Source organism: Marmota flaviventris, chromosome 11 (genome assembly GCF_047511675.1).
Source record: "Marmota flaviventris isolate mMarFla1 chromosome 11, mMarFla1.hap1, whole genome shotgun sequence".
In the NCBI taxonomy this organism is placed as follows: Eukaryota; Metazoa; Chordata; class Mammalia; order Rodentia; family Sciuridae; genus Marmota; species Marmota flaviventris.
The window spans coordinates 33,359,077-33,374,257 of NC_092508.1; the positions used below are offsets into that span (position 1 = coordinate 33,359,077).

The 15,181-nt window shown below is 34.2% G+C and overlaps 1 protein-coding gene across 8 annotated transcripts in view; it reads left to right on the forward strand.

Annotated features, from left to right (window-relative positions):
* Als2 (alsin Rho guanine nucleotide exchange factor ALS2) overlaps positions 1-15,181 on the forward strand; it is a 74,115-nt gene that overhangs the window by 20,262 nt on the left and 38,672 nt on the right. For 7 of the 8 annotated variants that reach the window (XM_071618906.1, XM_027941967.2, XM_071618911.1 and 4 more), the window contains 5 exons: positions 2,765-3,122; positions 5,635-5,803; positions 6,700-6,796; positions 7,925-8,002; positions 11,085-11,267. In XM_071618906.1, coding sequence (XP_071475007.1) covers positions 2,765-3,122; positions 5,635-5,803; positions 6,700-6,796; positions 7,925-8,002; positions 11,085-11,267 — 885 coding nt within the window. The remainder of the gene's footprint in view (positions 1-2,764; positions 3,123-5,634; positions 5,804-6,699; positions 6,797-7,924; positions 8,003-11,084; positions 11,268-15,181) is intronic. The other variant, XM_071618912.1, reaches the window with a different exon arrangement.

Genomic DNA, 15,181 nt, shown 5'->3' on the forward strand with positions numbered 1-15,181 from the left:
ATTCCCCTTTGTCTAATCTGCTAAGCTTCTATTCCTTCCAACCCTTGTTGTGGGTTAGCATCCACATATTAAAGAGAACATTCAACCTTTGGTTTTATGGGGATTGTCTTATTTCACTTAGCTGATAGTCTCCAGATCCATTCATTTACTGGTGTATATCATAAAGTCATTCTTCTTTATGGCTGAGTAATATTCCAATGTGTATATATGCCACAGTTTCTTCATCCATTCATCTGTTGGTGGGTATCCAATAATAGCTGTTTTCTAATATTAACTCTAGTCCCCGCTACTCAAGAGGCTGAGGTAGGAGGATTGCAAGTTTGAGGCTATCCTGGGCAATTTAGCAAGGTGACCTTGTGTAAAAATAAAATAAAAATGGCCGGAAGGCTATAGCTCAGTGGTAGAGTGCTTGCTTAGCATGTGTGAGGCTATGAGTTCAATTCCCAGTATTGCCAAAACCAAAACAAAAACCAAAAGAACATTCTTAGACTGCACATGCTTATTAAAAAAAGTGTGATTAAAAAAAAGTCATTCCTTTAATTTACTAAAGTTTAGTTTGTTATATATAGCTTATTTAATTATTAAATTGCCATCAATGAAATTGCATTTTACTTTAGACTTACTTTGTTAAATATGGAAAGTTTTTGTCACTTGGGCTAGTTTTGGCAATGTGTGTTCCTATTAAGTTTAATTCATTCTTCATAAACAGCATTTCAGTCATATATTCAACTTAGAAATTGAGGTTTGGGACAAGATTTTTCTCCTCTGGCCAGATATAACTGAAAGTGTTTCCCATTTATGTGAAGTAAACCAAAATGTTATTGGTTGACCAGTACTCCTAAAATTGTCTTTCATCAAAATTGCTGGTTTTGTATTTTTTCTGTCTTGTTTTTGTTTTATTTATTCACTTACTATATTCTCCAATGTAATTAAATAGAAAGACTGAATTAGAATAATAATTTAATGTTTATATAAGGTACAGATATTTTGTTTATTTGTTTTTCATGTATGTTTTCTTTGGCAGTGCTGAGGATTGAACCCAGGACCTCATATACACTAGGCAATTGCGGTAACTCAGGGCCACACCCCCAGTCCAATAGATAGCCTTTTGTTACTTTTCCACTACCTAGTGGTAAGAACACCTTAATAGCCACCCCTAAGTATATCACTACTTCTGTAATGAACCTTCATAAAGGGTGGAATATTGAGGTTGGTTCTTCTGAGCAAATTATGAGGTAAAAAAAAAAAAATACACACACACACACACACACACACACACACATATTTGTATTAGAGATTAAACCCAGTGATGCTTACCCACCAAGCCACATCCCCAGCCTTTTTTTATAGTTTATTAGAGATAGGATCTCAATGAGTTGCTTAGGGCCTCACTAAGTTGCTGAGACTGGGTTTGAATTTATGATCCTCCTGCCTCAGCCTCCCAAGTTGTGAAATTACAGGCATGCACCACATGCCCAGCTAAGTTATGAGAATTCTATTACCAAAGAAGTAACAGGGTTTTTATTTATCTTTCGTTTCATATGATTGGTATATTTTTTATTTCATTGACTTATTACAGACTACTCACTTTGTGTAGAAATAGCTCTCCTGAATTTAATATTTAATTCAATAGAACATATTGAGTACCTGCTACACTTCAGAAACTATACCAGGAACCAGGAATTATTTAAGAAAATCAGAAGCCAAAGTGAAGTACTATATATATTTTATTTTGTTGTTTTGGTTTGGTTTGGTGGTAGGGATTGAACCTTGGGCACTTGGGCTGAGCATGCATTCTGCTGCTGAGCTATTCCCCCTAGCCCTGGTTTGTTTTTTAATTCAGGACAAATTAAGGAATGTGTGGCTATCCTTTGGGATCTTAGGGTAGAATAAGAAATGATTTTTTTCATTATAATTATGCTTATATACCAAAAAGCTTTTTTGTATTAACTAGGTATATTTAATGACTCTTCTTTTTAGTGAACAATGGTATTTATTAGCTTAGAGTAAGTTTCAGCTCATTTTTTTACTAAGATAGTAGAAAACTTTGGTTTGACTTTTTAATATATCTGTGAATCACATTAAGGACATTGGTTCCAGGTGTTTAATTATTAACGTATCATTTTTGCTCTCTATGGTAACAAGAGCAAAGGTAATCCTGCAAATTGTCTAGGTACTGGGTCATGGAAAATAACTCATTGATAAAGAAGCAGAAAGCCTTAACATAATTCTGAGGATGTTAGATCAGAGGCCTAACTTATTTTTCTGTTTTTATATCCCATATCTAAATTTCCATTTATAAAATGTTCTTAAAATCTAATTTTTTTCTGCTATTTCTGAGTAGCAATCTGCAAGTTTTCCTAAAAGTGATCAGTAGTAAAGCTTGGATTTTTTTCCACCTTATATCCAGGCTGTATCAGTGTACCTTATATTAAAGCAGTGTTTTTTGTATCTTTCCTTCTCCTCTCCTCTTTTCCTTTGCTTGATTTTATGAAAACAGTTAGAGCTTATTTTTAAATGTCATGAGAAAACACAACACCCAGACAGAAGGAAGCACTTCAGATAAGAAACTGTATTTTGTGTCCATCTAATATGTTAACTGTGATCAAGAGGGGATACTTTTAAGTTGGAGATGAAGACTTCTCTTGTTTAAAATTTTTATATGCAAATAGTGATGGCTAAATTTTCTTTATTGATTATTTGTCTTATAAAGGATTATATTTTTATGTTTTTTTTTTTTTTTTTTTATGTGTGTGTATTTTAGCCTCTTGTAGAAGAAGCAGTTCCTAATCTTCACAGCCCACCAACCACAAGCACCTCAGCCCTCAACAGCCTGGTGGTCTCTTGTGCATCTGCTGTTGGTGTGAGAGTGGCTGCTACCTATGAGGCTGGGGCCTTGTCTCTTAAGAAAGTTATGAACTTTTATAGTACAGCCCCTTGTGAAACTGGAACGCAGGCAGGCAGTAGTTCCATAGGCCCAGAAGGTCTGAAAGACAGCAGAGAAGAACAGGTTAAACAGGAATCAATGCAAGGAAAGAAAAGTTCAAGTCTTGTGGATATCAGGGAAGAAGAATCAGAGGGAGGCAGTCGAAGACTCTCCCTCCCTGGATTACTGTCACAAGGTAAGGAAATAACCAGCTTTGTGAACTGACTTCTGGTGAACTGTAGATGTTATCAGTACTGTATGCTATATTATAATAAATTAGGTTTTCTGATTATGGAGCTGACATACTCAAAACTTTATATAGTTTTATTAAAATGGTGGCTTTAAAAAATGGGTCATATATATGCTTTGCTTTAGAAATAACTATAGAACATAATTTTTTCTTGATGTCTGCTTCTGCTTATGAACCTTGTTATGAATCTTATTTGTTCTGGAATGTGGCAGTAGCCTTATTTCCTTATTGGGACCTCTACTCTAAATCAATGAGTTTGTAGATAAGAGCATTGGGTAAGTGAATTTTTAAGCTTCAATAAGAGAAAACTTCATTTCTGTAACCATTAGTAATGTGGTTACAGAGTATTTAGAATATTACACAGTTGGGGTTCTTTTGCATTTTCGAATCAGTTTTGTAATCTCAGCCAAGTAGACTTTTGCTTCCTTGAAATGGTCTGCAGACTAATAACATTAGCATTATCTGGGAACTTGGTAGAAAGGAAGAATCTCAGACTTCTCCCCAAACTTACTGAATCAAAACATGCATTATAACAAGGTACTGAGGTGACTAGTGTGACATTAGTATTTGAAAAGTATGAGGTCAGACCAGAAGTTATCAAATTGTTTCTGTAAAGAGCCAAAGAAAAATATGATTTGTAGGTTACACAGTCTGTGATAACTGCTCATTTATGCTGTTGTAACATAAATGCTACTGCAGACAGTCTATAAATGAATGAAGTGCGTATTTCAATAAAATTTTATTTATAAAGACAGACAGTGGGCCTTATTTGATCTATGATCTATAATTTACCAACCCCTGATTTATACCATTTTGTGTAGAGCTCCAAAATTAGAAATCCTAGCCTGACTAAAATTTACCTCTTATGGCCCTGTTCCCTACATTTGATCTATTTCCCACAGTTTCTTGTGCCACTGTGTACTTCTCTTATCCGATCTCCTGATTCTCATTGCCACTAGATTTTTATATATGATATATATATGATATATAAGAAAGCCCTTGGGTTCTATTAAGTCTGAAGGAGAATTAAATTTTTTTTCATCTTAAATGTCCTTTAGCTTTTTAAGTATACATAATTTTGAGATCTCTTTGACCCACAGATGTGGAATATTCATTTTGTTATGTCACTAACACACTTCCATGCTAAGGTCAAATTTTACTTAGTAATCTAAAGTATACCTAGAAAAAGTTTATTTTTCCTCTCTCTTTAAAAATTATCTGTGGAGCTGGGTGTGATGGCTCATGCCGATAATCCCAGCAAATCAGGAAGCTGAGGCAGGAGGATCACAAGGTCAAGACCAGCCTCAGTAATTAAGTGAGGCTTTAAGCAACTTTTGAAGCAAGACACTGTCTCAAAATCAAAAATGTAAAGGGCTGGGGATGTGGCTCATTGGTTAAGCGTCCCTGGGTTCAATAAAAGAGGAATAGGAAGAAAGCAAGAGAAATGACAGTGTGAACTCTCATCCCGATATTACTGACTTTGAAGATGGACAGAGACCCTGCCACAGGGTTCAATCCCCAGTACCAAAAAAAAAAACAAAACAAAAAACCCATCTGCATTACATCTTTGAAGAAGCTTCAAGTAGTTTATTTGGGTCTCTATGCTTACAAATTGTACATTAACCAGAAAAGAATGTAAGAAATGATGATCACTTTGTGGTGGCCCACAAGTTAATGACTAAGTTCATGAGTGAATAGGTCTGCACTTAGTAACATTTTGATGATTTTCTTCAAAATTTATCTTGCAACCACATTGGTATGTAAGATTTACATAGTGTGGTGTATATTTGTAATAATTTTGAATACTACAAAGATGGCAGCATCCTTTCAAAAGATTATTTCTCTATAAAATAATTTGAAATATATAGGCAAAATGCAAAAGCTTTTAATACTAACATTTTATAAGCCTTTTCCTACCATACAAATTTTGAAATTTTTTATCTAAAATAAGTCCTTTAGGGGACTGGGGATGTAGTTCAGTGGAAGTGCACTTGCCCCGCATGTGTGAGGCACTGGGTTCAAAATTCTCAGCACTGCAAAATAAGTAAGTAAGTAAATAAGTAAATAAGTCCTTTATTACAAATGTACATGACTATTAAATCCCCCTTTTTTCAGAGAACCTATCAAAATATCCTTAAAAATACCATGTTAATGTATTTATTTGAAAAATTCTCAATTTTTAAACCCCTAGGATTATCAGCATGCACCACCACACTCAGCTCCATAGATAATTTTTAAAGAGACAGGAAAAATAAAAATTTTCTAGGTATGCTTTAGATTACTAAGTAAAATTTGACCTTAGCATGGAAGTGTGTTAGTGACATGGCAAAATAAATATTCCACATCTGTGGGTCAAAGAGATCTCAAAATTATGTATACTTAAATTATGATACTCTATGAAAACTGTATCTTTTCCCTGGCTCTCTGCTCCTTTATCTTATCTCTGGTTTCTTTTTAGTTTCCCCCAGGCTCTTAAGAAAAGCTGCACGGGTGAAAACCAGGACAGTGGTTCTGACTCCCACATATAGTGGAGAAGCAGATGCCCTTCTGCCTTCTCTGAGAACAGAGGTGTGGACCTGGGGGAAAGGAAAGGAAGGGCAGTTGGGGCATGGCGATGTTCTGCCTAGGTAAGTGCAACAAGCATTTACTGATAAAAGTTGGATTAAACAAATAACTGCCCGAGTATGAAGGTCTCTACATGTCCATTTCCTCTTAGAGGAAATCCGGTCCCTCTAGATCCAGGTTATAATGTACCATTAACTCTGCTAGAAAACAAAACAAACAAACAAAACTGTCACTTTAGCCTTGAATTTGCTTCTAATAATAAGGACTTAAGTATTCATGGTATACTTTTCCATGTCTCCTTTGATGTATGTTGATCTTGGAATTAAAAAAAAAGCAATGTTAAAGATAAGATGATATTTCATTGCATAATTTAATAGTTAAAATTTTTAACTTATGCAGTAATACCAAGGTTATTTTATCCAAAAGATATCTCTCTGCCACTGTCAAAATAACTGTAACTGAAACACTAAACTATGCGTACATCAGGGAAAAACTATCATTATGTTTAATATAAGTATAGAAATACTTATATTAAAAAGTATATATTTGTGAAGCTTGAAGATGTGTAAATGGAATGATTGTCTAAAACAATGGGTTGATATAAATGTCTGTTCTTAGCAGAGTGAAGGATACTATGAAATTAAAAAAAAAAAATTTAACTCACTCACTTCTATAGTTATGTTCTACTGTGTCCTTAGTATACCCTCTGCTATAATGAATCATTTGTAGTTCTGTGGTTCTTAAAAGATTCTGACTTATAGGGGTTCATTAGTGTTCAATAGAAAAAATTGAATTAAAAACCTTCTAAAATTATTTATAAAATTTGAAGTAGTGTGAACATATATGTGTTATTGTTATTTTAATGTTCATTTTTACTGAAAAGCCCCTATAATTTGAGCAGGATCATAATTCTTGCTGAGAATACATTGATTTTGTAACGTGTGTGTTTATCTTTAAGGCTTCAGCCATTGTGTGTAAAGTGTCTGGATGGTAAAGAAGTGATCCACCTGGAGGCAGGTGGTTACCATTCTCTTGCACTTACTGCCAAATCCCAGGTAAAAGATAGACCATTTAAATGCTGATCTTATTTCCATTCCACATAAAGCAAATATGGTTTATTGAGTACCTGCTCTGTCAGGCAAAAATGTCACATCTCATTTAAACTTTTGAATGTGTTACATGGTGCTATTTCCATTTTACACAGGAAGAAAGTAAGCTAAGAGAAATTTTGTAGCTTAAGATATTCTTAAATTACAAATGCCAGATAGTAGAGCTTGCATTTAGCACTGGTCTATCTTACCAAGAAGCTTTATTTATTTAATGTTGTTTTATATTGTTGATTTGTTCTTTGATGAAGAAAATCCATAGTAATACACAAAAAAGGGCATTTTTCTTTTGAAATCATGGGACCTGAAAGTGATTTCTGACATTATAAACCTTTCTAAGAAAATAAGTTGTTTTAAGTTATTCTTAAATATATTCAGATAATGGCTTCTTAACCAATTCTCTTATCTTTTTAAGAAGCCAGTGAAGGACTCTAGCTACCCCCCCTCCCGCCTTCCTATTTTGAAAGGAGTAGGATTTATTCAAATGAGAAGAAAAGAGAACTCTCACAGGGCAAGAGGGGATCTGATAGCAGGTTGTCCTAAACTCTTTAAATATTTGATTTTTATTTTAAATTTCACATACCTAACAATTTCTGGAAGAATATATGTTCTCAAAACACACTAGTAATTGTCTTTAAATGGCTAATTCATTAATGTTTTCCTTTTTGGAACTATCATCACAGTCTTATACAAGGACTATGAATTATTTACATGATCACTATAAACAAAAAACATTTTCATTTAACATAATCTTTGTGATCCAGTTTTCAGCTGTCTCTGGTAGAGCACAGATACTTTTGTTTTTCCTATAGTGACACTGAACTTCATATACCAAAAGCTTTCTGGTCATTCCATAGTTTCCCTTCTGCAGAGCATTTACCTTTATTTTTTTTTTATCACTTTCTTTGCAAGTAACTTCTAATGTTACTTTAAAATACCTGTTATTTTAAAGAGTGAATGAATAATATGAGTAATTATGCATGATTATTGATATATATTAATGATTTGAAAGGTTCAAAATTGATATGCAAGATCAGATTCACAACTCTTATCTCCATTCTTTTGCTTTTCTGGTAGGTTTACTCGTGGGGTAGCAATAACTTTGGTCAACTTGGGCATTCCGATTTTCCAACAACAGTTCCTCGTCTTGCAAAGGTACTTTTCTGAGCTTGATAACAATTTACTCAGACTTCTAAATTATAATACTTTCATGTTTGTTATTTCTAATTACAAAAAAATTAGGGGAATTGTATATTTGTAGCCTAATATTATTTTGATCCTTAAAATTTTTTTTCTAGTAACACGAAGCCACTTCTTTTCAAGCTAAATATGCTTTTTAAATATGTTTTATTTGGGCATGGTGGAACATGCCTATAATCCCAGCTATTCTGGGGGCTGAGGCATAAGGATCACAAATTTGAGGCCAGTCTGCGCAACTCTGGGAAACTCTAACTCAAAAAACAAACAAAAAGAGCTGGGGATGTAGTTTAATGGTAGAACACTTTCCTAGTATGTATATGACCCTGGATTCAAGTACTCTCTACCAAATGTGTTAGTTTTAATTTCTTAACCATAACTGTTCACTGAATATTTTATAGTTCTTTTGTCTTTTTTAAGGCAAAAAAAATCAAAAAGTGAAAGTTCTTTTTTATTTTGTATTTTTCTTGGTACTAGAAATTGGAACCAGGAGTGCTTTACCACTAGCTACCTCTCCTGTCCTTTTTATTTTTTAATTTGAAACAGAGTCTTGCTAAATTGCTAAGGGTCTCACTAAATTGTTGAAGCTGGTCTCGAATTTGAAATTTTCCAGCCTCATCCTCCCCAAATTACTGTGATTACAGGCATGTGCCACCATGCCTGACTAAAAGTACTTTCTTTTAAAACAAATGTTAGGACTGTGATATTTTCTGAGCTTTATTCGTAAAATGTCTACTTGACTTCTCACTTCAATTTGACTTTTTCATGTAACATTTTGTGGTGTTGTGTGTGTGTTTTGAACATACTTAGCAGTAAAATCCTTTTGAAAGCCTTTTCAGTTTCTGTAATAAAACTAAAAAGTATAGGTCACTTTTTCACTGTTTTATGAATGGTTTTTATTATATAATGTTGTTAAGAGCTTGGTAGCTTCTAGTTCCTTTTATATAAATCTGGAATAGTGTTTTTCAACCTTTTTTAACACTCGGAAGAAATATCAGATTCTCATTAATAATATTAGTTTCTTTTACAAGGGTTTTGATTTTTTGGTTGGGGGCAAGGTAGGTGCATGGGATATGGATCTCATTCCTTTATGCATTTTGATTCTGGTATCTGAAGGCATCCTCTTTCTATTGAGAGTGATAGAAAATTTAAAAAAGGATAGTTAGCTCAATTTTAGGAACATGATTTAAATTTAAACTATAGTTAATAAATATTCCAGTAATTCATATATGCAATGTTTACCATGTATCCATCACTAAGACTTTTCCATATTGCCTTTTCTTTCAATGAACTTAATTTTACTTGGAAGTAAAGATAATAAAGCATCAGAGGACAGATAGTCTAGTTTAATCTTAAATATTTTCAGTATATGACATTATAGTAGTAAGCCATCCAGTTTCTGTTATCACAAAAATATAGCAAATTGTTGTTTCTTTTTTTTTTAAATTTAAATAAAATAGAAAATATACTTATTCACACTAAGGAAAGTTTTAAAGTATAGCATTAGAGACCCTAGAAATCAAACATTCGTTTAACATTTTTAGAGTCAGAGAAGAATAGAATTTGTTATTCAGTTTCATAATTCTTTAACTGTATATATAAAAGTTATAGCATCACCTTTTTATTTTTTTAATTTGGGGAAGGGTAAACATGAATTTTGAAGTGATTCCAGTCAGTCTGAGAAAATTAAAAGTAAAGACAGTAAGATTTGAATTAGTTTTGATTAGAGACTGAGATGATGAGTTTTTTCTTCCTATTAAAATCTCTGTTCATTCTTTGCTGACCCACCCAGAGGTCAGGTAACTGAATGGCTTGAATGGCTTGAAAAGCGGAAAAGGATAGGTATCAAGTTGTGGAGATACACATGCACCCCCATCACCACTTGCACAGTCACCTTGTGCTTGGAGCCTATCTAGATAGGAAGGATCTAATGGATTAGGATTTTAGTTAGTTTTTGCTTTTGATTTTGTTCATTTTTTTTTTTTTTTTTTTTTTTTTTTGTCAGTTCAGGAATCAGACTGAAGCTGTATAGACACAAAAGATCAACAGATTGTTTTTGTTTTGTTTTTTTTTTTATCAGGGTTGGAGTCAAGGCTAAAGCTGGGTGTAAAGGTTTAGGGAAGTAGTTCTGCAGCAGTACACTTTCTTCAAATTAATTTATGACGAATTTGATATGTAAAACAGATCATGATGGAACCACCTTAGTTGAAGGTTTGTGGGAATTCCCTGGCACCGGTCTTTCCATGGTAGTTCCTGAATCATTAGGCAGAACCTCAGCTTTGAAAATCATTGGTTTAATTAATGGTCCTCAAGCTTTTGCACATGTCAGAATTACCCAGAGGTATTGTTAAAACAGAATTTTAGATGCCACCCTCAGTAACTCTGGGGCCAGAGAATTTGCATTTCTAACCATTGCCAGGTGATTGTTGCTGCTGCAGCAGCTACAACAAAGACCACTCTTTGAAAACCACTGGTCCAGGTTCACACAGATGAGCTTCTAGGGGTCTTGCCTATTTCAACATCCTGGGATTTGGCATAGTGAATTCATATCAGAAAGGTAGTAAATTATAAGTGGGAAACTGCGTTTTAGCACCCAAGGTTTAATTAGAAAGAAGAGAATATAGCCTTAATTTTTTTTCTTTTTACCTTGATATTTCTGCACACAACTAAATGTGGATGGACAAAGGTGTATTTTAGCTGTTACTTTTAGAGAGTGGGGCTCCAGACATTTCTGGGCCTCTTGATTGTAACACAGATTATCCTGGGGCTTCCAAAAATAACTCAAAAAATTAGATCTGCGGTTTTTCCTTTTTAGATACGAGTTTTTGGATTTTTATAAAAATAATCCAGTTCTAAATGAAAAAGCTAAACGTGGGATTTCTTTCTACTTCTTTATTTGTTCTGTATTTGATTGCACACTTTGCTGAGTGAGTTTTGCCCTCTGAGATATGGCTGACTTTGTGCCATGCCTGCTGAAGTAACCTAACATTTTGGTTCTCTGATTATCTTCATCTCAGACAGTATGTTTCGATCATTTTAGGTAAATGGTGAAAATGGAGTCTGGAGTGTAGCTGCGGGCCAGGATTATTCCCTGTTTTTAGTGGATACAGAAGACTTCCAGCCTGGGTTATATTACAGTGGCCGGCAGGACCCTGAAGAAGGTGACAGCCTTCCAGAGAATCCCAGTGGTACTAAGACTCCAGTACTTCTCTCCTGTAGTAAGGTGAACAGTAATTGGATCTTAGGCCCACATTCTGTAACACGAGAAGTCTTTGATTCTGTTTTTAATTGTATGTATACCTATTATTATAAAATAGCAGTGCATGCATATTACTGTGTAATTTACTTGTTTTGTGTATTGTCTATCCTTACTATGGTGTGAGATACATGAGGGAAAGGATTTAGGCTTTTATTCACTGCTGTATCCTCATAGTACATACTTTTTTTTAAAAAATCTTTCCATATTCCTTTATTGGTACATTATAGTTATACATAAAGATTCCCATCTCATTATGTATTTGTACATGTACACAATATAACAATAAAGTTTGGCCAGCATCACTCCCACTCCCCAGCACTTCTTCCCTTCCTACCCTCCTCCCACCGCCTGGTCCCTTTCCTCTACTGATCTTTTGGTTTTCATGAGATATCCCCACCCCCCACCTTTCTTTACCTTTTTCCTCTCTAGCTTCCACATAAGAGAGAAAACATGATTCTTGACCTTATGAGTCTGGCTTATTTCACTTAACATAATAGTCTCAAGTTCCATCCATTTTCCTGCAAATGACATGATTTCATGTTTTCTTTATGGCTGACTAAAACTCCATTTTGTGTATATACCACATTTTCTTTAAATAAATTCGTCCATTGAAAGACAGCTAGGCAGGTTCCATATTTTGGCTATTGTGAATTGTGTTGATATAAACATGGAAGTGCATGTATCACCGTAGTAAGATGACTTTGATTCTTTAGGATAAATATCTTTTGCATAAATATCTTTAGGATAAATATCAAGCTGGATCTTATGATGGTTCCTTACCTAGTCTTTTGAGGAACTTCCATACTGATTTCCATAATGGTTGTACTAATTTATAGTCTCACCAATAGTGTGAAAGTGTTCCTTTTTCTCTATATCTTTCTCAACATTTATTGTTATTTGTATTTTTGATGATTGTCATTCTGACTGGTTGGGATAAAATCTCTAAAGGTTTGCCAGGCTTACACCTGTAATTCGAGCGGCTCCAGAGGCTGAGACAGGAGGGTTGCTGATTCAAAGCCAGCCTCAGCAATGGTGAGGCACTAAGCAACTCATTGAGACCCTGTCTCTAAATAAACTACAAAATAGGGCTGGGGATGTGGCCCAGTGGTTGAAAGCCCCTGAGTTCAATCCCTGGTAAATCTCCCCCCAACCCCCCTGCAAAAAGAAATCTCTAAAGTTTTGGTTTGTATTTTCCCATGATGGTTGAACATTTTTTCATATATTTGTTGGCTATTTATACTTCTTTTTTTTTCCAGAAGTATTTGTTTATTTGCCCATTAATGGAATTATTTGTTTTTTTTGGTATTAAGTTTTTTTGACTTCTTTATATATTCTACATATTAATACTCTGTCAGAAGAGGAAAGATTTTTTTTCCCATTCTGTAGGTTCTCTCTTCATATTTCTAATGATTTTCTTTGCTGTGCAGAAGCTTTTTAATTTGATGCTGTCGCATTTATTAACTCTTGGCATTTATTTCATGAGTTTTAGGGGTCCTATTGAGAAAACTGTTGCCTGTGCCTAATTGCTAGTATTGACCCTACATTTTCTGGGAGTTGCATATTTTCTGGTATAATTCCGAGAGCTTTGATCCATTTTGAATTAACTTTTGTGCTGGGTGAGAAATCAGAGTCTAGTTTCATTCTTCTACCTGTGGATAACCAGTTTTTCCAGCACCATTTGTTTAAAAGGCTATCTTTTCTCCAATGTATATTTTGGGCACCTTTGTTCAGAATCATATGACTTTAGATGTGTGGGTTTGTTTCTGTGTCTTCTATTCTGTCCATTGATCTCTTTTATGCAGTACCATGCAGTTTTTGATACAATAGTTGTGTAGTATGATTTAAACTCAGGTATTGTGATGCCTCCAGCATTGCTTTTTGGGCTTAGAATTATTTTGGCTAGGGGCTGGGGTTGTGTGGCTCAGTGGTAAAGTGCTTGCCTAGCACATGTGAGGCATTGGGTTCGATCCTCAGCACCATATATAAATAAATAAAATAAAGGTATTGTATCTACCTACAACTAAAAAAAAAAAAATTGCTTTTGCTTTTCTGGGTCTTTCATGCTTCCAAATAAATTTTGAAAAAAACAAAAGAACGGGTTTTTTCTAGTTCTGTGAAGAATGTCATTGATATTTTGATGGGGATTACATTGCATCTATATATTGCTTTTGGTAATGTGGCCAGTTTAGCAATATAAATTCTGCCTATCCATGAACATAGGAGGTCTTTCCGTCTTCTGAGGTCTTTAGTTTTTTTCTTCAGTGTTCTGTAGTTTTTGTTGTAGAGGATTTTCACCTCCTTGGTTAGATTTATTTCTAGGATGTTCTTTTGTTTGTGTTTTTTTTTTTTTTTTTTTTTTTTGAGGGTATTGTGAATGGAATTGTTTTTCTGATTTCTTTGTCAGCAGATTCATTGTTGTTCTATGGGAAAACTTGATTTTTGTATGTTGATTTTATAAACTGTTACTTTGCTAAATTTATTTATTCACTCTAGCAGTCTTTTGGTGGAGTTTTTGGATTTCCATGTATAGTATCATGTCATCTGCAAACAGTGACAGTTCGATTTCTTCCTTTCCTTTTTTTATCCCTTTTATTTTCTTCTCTTGCCTAATTGCTCTGGCACTAATATTAAGTAGGAGTGGTATGAGTATACATGTTTGTCTTGTTCCAGATTTTAAGGAGAATGCATTTCATTTTCCCCCATTTATTATGAGGTTGGCTTTGGATTTTTCATATATAGCCTTTATAATGTTGAGGTAGGTTCCTTTTATCACTAGTTTCTTTGGTGTTTTTATCATGAATGTGTTCTGAATTTTTTTCTAAGGCCTTCTCTGCATCTATTTGGATGACTAAGTGATTTTTGTCTTTCATTAATTTATGTATATTAAACCATCCTTTTTTTTGGAGTACCAGGGATTGAATTTAGGAGCACTCAACCACTGAGCCATATCCCCAACCCTATTTTGTACTTTATTTAGAGAAAGGATCTCACTGAGTTGCTTAATGCCTCACTGTTGCTGAGGCTGGCTTTGAACTAGCCGTCCTCCTATCTCAGCCTTCTGAGCTGCTGGAATTACAGATGTGTGCCACTGCACCTGGCAAACCTTCCTTGCATCTCTGGAATAATATCAACTTGGTTGTGATGTACAGTCTTCTTAATATGTTATTGAATATGATTTGCCAATATTTTGTAAGTATTTTTACATCTGAGTTCATCAGGGATATTGGTCTAGTTTTCTTTCCTTGTTATGTCCTTATTTGGTTCTCATAGTACATACTTTATAAGTATTTGTTGAATTAATACCCTCATGTCAGTATATTGAAAAGCACATTTCACAATGAAGTTCTGAGTGTGTTTCAGGGAGCCCTCAGTTGAATTAGTATACAAATAGAGTAAATGAATTTCTCTTGGTGGGAAGTAAAAGCTGCAGGGTCCTAAGAAGGGCTAGTGGCAGACTATGACAGACTTACAGACCATTAACAGTGCTGTTTCTCATTGCTTCCCCTGATCTCTTACCTTTTCATTTTATTTTCTACTGCTTATAAAAATAATCCAGTTCTAAATTAAAAAGCTATATGTGGGATTTCTTGTTACTTCTATATCTTTTCTGCGTTTGATTGGGCACATTGCTTAGTGCTGCTTTTCTGCTTTGGTGTTTCTTTTTATAAATGTAAATCATTGATTTATTTCTGTTTTTGTGTTCCTCAATCAAATAACTCATATCCTCAAAGTAACATGCCATAGGAAAATTAACCCTTAGTGCTCCTACATTTTGTATTTCTTATTCTTGTTGAATAATATGTATTATGGACTGCTTTTTAATCTTTTTCTGGCTAGTAAGCTCTTATAGGACAAGATCTAAGGCATCATTGTTCAAG